This window comes from Coffea eugenioides, unplaced genomic scaffold (genome assembly GCF_003713205.1).
Source record: "Coffea eugenioides isolate CCC68of unplaced genomic scaffold, Ceug_1.0 ScVebR1_1581;HRSCAF=2456, whole genome shotgun sequence".
Taxonomy (NCBI): domain Eukaryota; kingdom Viridiplantae; phylum Streptophyta; class Magnoliopsida; order Gentianales; family Rubiaceae; genus Coffea; species Coffea eugenioides.
The window spans coordinates 1951-10422 of record NW_020861994.1 but is presented as its reverse complement, the minus strand read 5'-3'; the positions used below and the strand labels follow the sequence as shown (position 1 = coordinate 10422).

General features: G+C 41.7%; 1 protein-coding gene across 1 annotated transcript; it reads left to right on the top strand.

Moving 5' to 3' along the window:
• Positions 1–695: 695 nt before the first annotated feature.
• On the top strand, positions 696–4778 carry LOC113755566 (the record flags this gene model as incomplete). Its single annotated transcript, XM_027299539.1, has 6 exons — positions 696–708; positions 1155–1207; positions 1298–1691; positions 2179–2532; positions 2611–4079; positions 4245–4778. Coding segments are annotated over exons 1-6 (2817 nt in total), but the record flags the coding sequence as incomplete, so codon positions are not given.
• Positions 4779–8472: the final 3694 nt, after the last annotated feature.

Genomic DNA, 8472 nt, shown 5'->3' with positions numbered 1-8472 from the left:
GTGAGCAGTGTATACTTATCACACTAGCCTTTCGAGTGGTGACTTGTTTGAAGTATTTTTCGTGAATATTTAGCTTGCGTTTGCTATAAGTGTTGGACGTAAAGTCGTTGGGTGAATCCCTGGACCAGTCTATAAGTGTTGGACGTAAAGTGGTTGGGTGAATCCCTCGACCAGTCTATAAGTGTTGGACGTAACGTCGTTGGGTGAATCCCTCGACCAGTCTAAGGTATACTCGAGTATTACCACTTTCATGCTTGGCGTGCGGGCCCGGTACAGGGGTAAGATTGGTGGTTGGAGTTAAGAAAAAAAAAAATAATAAAAAGATCTAGACGGACCTTAGGTAGTGAAAGTTGACGGAGGGTCGACTACGGAATTTTGATCAAGCTCGTGGGGAAATGGCTCTTGAGAGCCCTGTATCCTTTCTTGTGCTGTTAAACGCTTTCCTAATTGTTTACTTTAATTGAAGTTAATACTTGCTATTTGTTTTATGTGATTGCATGTTTTGGGGCACCACTGAGCTTTGGCTCACCCCACGTTATTTTGTTTTCCTTGACAGGTCTTGGCATGTGAGAAAGATCTGAAATCTACTTTACCGGTTATGAATGTAATTCGAATTAAACAGTGTAACTTTGTTTTGGGTTGCTATTTGAAGCTGGAAAAGTGCAAACCCTGGTTTTGTTACTTGGCTTGTAAGAATGTATCTGGCTGGTATAAATTTGTTAAATGGGATTTGTTTGACTTTATTCCGTGGGTTGTAACGCGTAAAATATTTAAGAATCGACGAGTCGCTATCTTAAAGTGCTGTTATCTCTGAAGTTAATGTGGTCTTGGTTATTGGTCTATTTTTGGTGGATCAATATTGTAATAGCTTAGGCTATACTTTAGAAAGGATTTGGGCTAGATTTCTTGCATGAGTCCTGGCGAGAGCTAGGCAGACGGCCTGCAAACCCTCTGGTTCGCCTTAGGGGAAAGTGGGATCGCCACAGGTGGTATCAGAGTCTAGGTTAGAAAAGTTATATGAAAGACATATTAGATATGTTAGAAACCCTAATCCTTTCTAGAAGTAAGAAATGAGACCATTAGATATGTCTTAAGTGATATCTGAACCAGTTAGCTATTTAAGTTTTAACCTTTGGGTTTTGATTCTTTGGCAGGTATGGAAAACAGAAATGGACATGCTAATGGTGATGGAGTGACTAATGGACACGTAGAGCCGCTTAGATCCATCTCATATAGGCCACGAGGTGGATGAGCTCATGTGCGGTATACACCAGCTGATAGGTATCCTCGATGCCAGTGTAGAGCTACTTACGCTTACCCTAATGAGTTAGTGCAATCTTTGGACGATGAGCGCCGCCAGTTGTGGGACGCTAATCATACCTTGACCCAAGATGCTGAGGAGTTGAGCATCATGGTTGACACCCAGTTCGACCGTATAGCCGACTTAGAGATGAGGCTAGCGGCTGAGCATGCTAGGTTGGAGGCTGCTCGTGTGGAGATTGAGCGACAGAGGTCTCGGGTGACTCGATTAGTTGAGGGGATACGTGATAGGAGTGTTGGTATTAGGGCTGACGCCACTATGATGATGGATGAGGCCACGAGTATTCTTCAGGGTAATGCTCAGGCGAGTGGCGAGGAGGACCAGGAGGAGGATCCGGAGGAGGACGTTGCTCCTGGTAGCCCTGCTGAGGGTTAGGTTAGGTCTGACTTGATAGTACGAGATATGTAGGGATAGAAAGTGGGACATTTGTTAGGTCATCAAATTTTGTCTAGTTGGATGACTTACGTTTGAGGCACCCATCCCTAATTTTTTTGTTTAAGGGATTATTTGTATGTATTTTTGTTAAACTCATGTGCCTTACTTTTGGAAAGTGTCCCAACCGTTATTGTATGACTCTCACGTGGAATATATATTAAGCATCTTATTCTTCTTCTTCTCAATTTTGATTTGATTTTATTTACAAAGAGAAAACTAATAACAAATAATATTCTCGCCTAATTGCCTTATTTCTCAATAATAGGCATAACTAGGTCATGGATCGACAAGTGATAGGTAGGGGCGAACTAGACAACCCCCCGAGGAGGGTGGTGATAGGGAACTTGAGGTCAATCAAGACCAAGTGGCCACCGCAATTAATCGAATCACTGATGTCCTACAACGCTTGACTGAGCACCAAGCCTCTGGACAAGTACGTCACCAAGGAGGCCCAGCCGATACTGAGGATCGGGCACTGGAGAGATTTTTGAAGTTCGGACCTCCCAAGTTCTATGGAGGACCTGAACCGGAGGTAGCCGAAGGCTGGTGGGAGAGAATCTCCGACATTTTCGCAGCCTTAAACAATGCGGAAGAAAGACAAGTGACTTTCGCTGCATTCCAGTTTGAGGGAGCTGCTCGCTCCTGGTGGAACCTGGTCAGGGTTAACTGGGACAGGAATCATACTCCCAGAACCTGGGCAAACTTCACAAGGGAGTTCAACGCCGAGTTTCTTCCACCTCTCATCCAGGAGAAAAGAGAGGACGACTTCATCAAATGTAGGCAAGGGGCGATGAGTGTCGCCGAATATGAGGTCTAATTCACGAAATTGTCCCGTTTTGCTCCTGAATTGGTAGCCACAGAACGAGGGCGTGTAAGGAGGTTTGTGCAGGGACTAAATGTGGAAATTCAGGAAGGTTTAGCTGCCGTTCGACTGGACACATTTGCCAATGCTGTCGAGAGAGCCCAAAGGGTTGAAGTAGCCAGAGCCCAAGTAAAATCCTTTCAGGCTAAGAAAAGATTTGCCCCTAGTAGCAGTCGGGAGCCAACTTATGGAAGTACTCCACCGGCCAAAATGGGTCGAGGAACGGGTGGAATGAATAGTCCTGGAATATCACGAGGCGCTCTAGCGAGAGGAACTGGGACAAGAAGTGCAGGGGGAAGAGATAATGGAGCTAGAGGGGGACCAACTGGAAGGGGTCAACCTAGAAATGTCTCGCAAGGAGGTCGTACGATAATTTCCCAGGTGACTTGCGCGTATTGCAAGAAAATTGGCCATACTGAGGACGTTTGCTGGAAGAAACAAGAAAAGTGCTTGAAGTGCGGAAGCAGTGAGCACCAAATTTCGGGTTGCCCAAAAATGCAAGATGGTGGTACCCTGAATGCTACACCAGTCAATTCTGGAGGAAATAGGCCGAAAGTTCCGGCCAGGGTGTACGCTATAAATGACCAACCTGTACCTGATTCCTCGGAAGTTGTGGAAGGTACTCTTCCAATTTTTCATCGATTAGCTAGAGTAGTAATTGATCCTGATGCAACTCATTCATTTGTGAATCCAACTTTTATGTCCGGAATTGATGTGCAATCTGTTAAATTACCCTTCGATCTTGAAGTTAGGACACCTATGGGTAATAAGAGTATAATCACTAGCCTGGCCGATAAGAACTACGAATTCTGGGTTGGAGAGCGTAAGATGCTAGTAGACCTAGTCAGTTTGGACATAAAAGGGTATGATGTTATCATAGGAATGGATTTCCTAGCTCATTACCATGCTAAGTTTGACTGTAGGGCAAAAGTGGTAGAATTTTGGATTCCTGGGGAAGCAACCTTGAAATTGGATGTGAAAGGTAGGTTAGCATCAACTGCCATGATTTCGGAAATTCGGGCAAGAAAAATGTTGTATAAAGGAGCGCAAGGTTTCTTAGCTTTTCTGATTAACGCTCCCTGTGACCAAGTGAAGTTAGAAGATGTACCAGTGGTACGGGAATTTTCTGATATTTTTCCCGAAGAACTAAAAACATTACCGCCGGAGAGAGAAGTGAAGTTCAAGATTGATTTGGTGCCGGGAACGGCTCCGATTTCTAAGACTCCGTACCGAATGTCTCCTGCAGAGCTAAAAGAGTTGAAAATTCAACTGCAGGACCTACTGGAGAAAGTTTTCGATAGAGAAAGTGACTCACCATGGGGCGCACCCGTTCTATTTGTCAAGAAAAATGACGGAAGCTTGAGGTTATGTATCGATTACCGAGGGTTAAACGAGATTACAATTAAGAACAAATACCCTCTACCTTTGATCGATAGTTTATTTGATCAGCTGCAAGGATCTGTAGTTTTCTCTAAACTGGACTTGAGGCAAGGGTATTACCAATTGAAAATTAAGAAGGAAGACATACCCAAAACTGCTTTTAATACAAGATACGGACATTTTGAATTTGCAGTCATGCCATTTGGATTAACTAATGCACCAGTTGCTTTCATGGATTTGATGCAGCGAGTTTTTAAGAAGTATCTGGATCAGTTCGTAGTGATTTTCATCGATGATATTTTGATATATTCTAAGACTCGAGAGGAACATGTTAAGCACTTGGAGATGGTTTTACAGATATTAAGAGAGCATAAGTGGTATGCCAAATTCAGTAAGTGCGAGTTTTGGCTGGAAGAGATATCTTTTCTAGGACATAAGGTTTCTAAAGATGGAATTGCCGTAGATCCGGCAAAAGTTGAGGCAGTCACAATGTGGAAACAGCCAGAAACTCCAACAGAGGTTAGAAGTTTCTTGGGTTTAGCGGGTTACTATAGGAGGTTTATCAAGGATTTTTCGAAGATTGCTGGACCTATGGCCGAACTGACCAAGAAAGGTAACAAGTTTATCTGGACTCCAAAGTGCGAGTCAAGCTTTCAAGAGTTAAAAAGGCGCTTAACATCAGCTACTGTGTTGGCTTTGCCTGACGGAGTAGAAGGTTATGTCGTATACTCTGATGCCTCTAGAGAAGGTCTAGGATGCGTACTAATGCAAAAGGGTAAGGTAGTTGCCTACGCCTCTAGAAAATTGAAGTCTCACGAGCAAAATTACCCAACGCATGACCTAGAATTGGCCGCAGTGATCCTTGCCTTAAAGAAATGGAGACATTACTTGTATGGTGTGACCTTTGAGGTTTATACGGACCACAAGAGCCTTAAGTACTTGTTTTCTCAAAAGGAATTGAATTTGAGACAGAGACGATGGGTAGAATTTTTATAAGATTATGATTGTTCAATAAACTACCACCCAGGAAAAGCCAACGTGGTAGCAGACGCTCTAAGTAGAAAAGCCCAAGTAGCGGGGTTAATGGTAAAAGAATGGGACATGTTAGAAGAGATTAGCAATTGGAACCCTCGCTTGGAGAGATTGAAGATTTTATTTGGGAACCTGATGTTGAAATCACCGTTGATGGAGCGTATTAAAGAGGCACAGAAAACGGACCCCACGATCCAGAAAAGGTTGAAAACAGTGCAAAACGGAGAAAACCTAGATTTTAAACTAGGGTCTGAAGGAGAATTAAGGTTTCAAGATCGAATTGTGGTTCCAGTTGATGAAGAATTAAGGAAAGAAATTCTAGAAGAATCACATCGATCGAGGTATACTATACACCCAGGAGTGAACAAAATGTATCATGATGTGAAGGAATCATACTGGTGGGACGGTTTGAAAAAAGGACGTGGCAAAGTTTGTACAAAAATGTCTGATATGCCAGCAAGTAAAAGCTGAACATCAGAAACCTTCTGGTTTATTGCAGCCACTAGAAATCCCTGAATGGACGTGGGACCACATAACCATGGATTTTGTAACGGGGTTGCCTCGAAGTTGAAAAGGATTTGATGCGGTTTGGGTAATAGTTGACAGGCTTACCAAGTCCGCACATTTTCTACCTGTAAGCATGAGTTTTTCTTTAGAGAAATTGGCCAAGTTGTACACAAAAGAGATCATGAGATTGCATGGTATCCCTATAAGTATTGTGTCTGATCGAGATCCAAGGTTTGTCTCGCGTTTCTGGCAGAAATTTCAAGAGTCATTGGGGACCAAGTTGAAATTTAGTACTGCGTACCATCCCCAAACCGACGGGCAGTCGGAAAGAACAATTCAGACTTTGGAGGATATGCTGAGGTCGTGTATATTGGATTTTGGAGGTAAATGGAGCCAGTACATGGCCTTAGTAGAATTTGCCTATAATAATAGCTATCATGCGTCAATTCAAATGGCACCTTATGAGGCATTGTATGGGAGAAGGTGTCGATCTCCGATTCATTGGAATGAAGTAGGAGAGAAGAGAATGTTGAATCCAACGGTTATACCTTGGATGGAGGAAGCTCATGAGAAAGTGAAAGTAATTAGAGAAAGGCTTCAAACTGCCCAAAGTCGACAAAAGAGCTACGCCGACACAAGGAGCAAAGATCTGGAATTTGAAGTAGGAGACAAAGTTTTTCTAAGAGTTAAACCCTTGAAGAGCGGAGTAGTATCCAAGAAGGGTAAGAAGCTAAAATCAAGGTATATCGGACCTTTTGAAATTTTGAAACGAATCGGAAAAGTGGCGTATCAACTGCAATTGCCTTCGAGCATGGCCAAGATTCACAATGTATTTCATGTTTCTATGCTTAAAAAATATCACCCCGATCCAAGCCACGTGTTGCAATTAGAAGGTATTGAAGTAGATGAGTCATTAACTTATGAGGAAGGACCAGTTAAGATTTTGGAAAGAGGAGTGAAGGAATTGCGAAATAAGAAAATTCATTTGGTGAAAATTCTATGGAAAAATCATGAAATAGAGGAAGCAACTTGGGAACTGGAAGAAGCTATGCAGAAGAAATACCCTGAGCTATTTCGTTAGAATGTGAGAATTTTGAGGACAAAATTCATTTAAGGGGGGGAGAATGTGAGAACCTCGAAAAAAATACCTATATATATATATATATTCATTTATGCATATTTCATTTTGCATTTTTTATTCTTAAATAAATTCTAGCTTTAATTCTACTTGTTCTTAAATAAGTACGTAAAAAAATAGTTTTATGTTACAAATAATTTAATTGTGCAAAATATTGAGTTATTTGATTCTCGCCAAGTTAGAATAATATTTCTTGATGTAAACTATTTTATTATTTTAAGATTAATTCCTTGAATTTCCGATAACTAGTTTTAATCGTTAATAATGTTAAGTGTTAACGGGAACCCTAGAATTAAGAAGAATCGATATATATTAGATAAACCGTTACAGGTACACGGGGTATACTTAGGACGTTAAGAATCTCGATAATCGAATTTCTGCAAGATTAGTATATTATTAGGCATTCAAATTACACTTGGGGTAAATTTTGGAATTAGATTAGAATTGAGGTCTTAGGTGGAAATTCGGAGGAAATGTGAAAAGACTAAAGTAGCCTCCACAATTTCGGAAAATTACCATGCAACCATCCGAGCTCCATTGGCCACTCTTCAAATCAGAACATTTCCATTCTCTGCCGGACTGCATTTCCTTTTATCCTCTCAAACACTCCACCTCCCTCATCCGCAACTCATTTCCATTCCACCACCTCAACTCACAACAACATTTCCTTTGCCTTGTTATCATCGACGAAGTGCGAGAGAGGGAGTTGCATTCCATACTCTGCAAGTCGAGAGGAAAGAAAAGAAAGGAAGCCGCGTGAGTGCAGCAACCTTTCCGTTCTAGAGAGAGAGAGAGAGAGCAAGTGGAAGTCGTGTGAGCTGCTGATCATCACCACCTTCATCAACTCCAGCCATCAAAACCACAGCTGCACCAACCGCAACCAGGACCCGCACCTCCTGTTAGCGAGCGAGCCGAGAGGAGAGAAAATTTCAGTGCCTGTCGCGTGAGTGAGCTTCGATTTGAGGTAATTTTCTGGACTGAGATGCGTTGATCAGAGGTAGATTAGGCTGGTTATGGACATGCATGTGATATTGTACCTTCAGATGACAAGCTAAGACAATGAAAAATCTGATTTGTGGAAAAAAAATGGGTTTACCGAGAGCTTGTTCAGGAAATGCAGCTTTTAATTTGCATTCTTGGGATAATCTGAGCCGATAGATGTGATTAACTTACTAAAAACAAGATTATTAAGTCTTGCATGAGGTTAATTAGTTCGATTAAGCCAGGAAATAAGAATGAAACAGAAACCTGCTGCATGCAAGCTCATCCGAGAGTAGTTGCGCAAAATTCTGGAATTATGGATGAATATTGTTGTTGCCCGAACTGATTTTGGACTGGAAATGATAGCTAATTAGTTCAGTAGTTGTGCATGTGAGATTTGAGTGCAAAATACAAGGTTTTAGCCGAAGGAAAAATTTGGATTGTGACCGAGCAAATGCTGGAAAAGTTTCTGATTTTTGCCGAGGGAGTGAAACTGGAAATTTCAGCTTGTTCTGGAAATCTTCTGTGGCGAATAACGTTTGGAAATGCATAAAATATGTTGTTCTAAGTCTTGCTAAATACCTAGATGTGAAGCTCTTGATATGTTGGCCGGAAATGTTAAAACTAAGCTGTTGAAATTTTTCCAGTTTCGGCCGAGGAAAGGCATGGTGAATTTTCTAGTTTTCCTTACGAATTTTGGGTTCCAAATTGTTACACTAAAGTTTGATTCGCTATATAATACCTGAGTTTTAACATGCAAGTTAGATTTGAGGGCATAATGAAGAGATTATTGGTTGAAATCTTGGGTAAGACGTT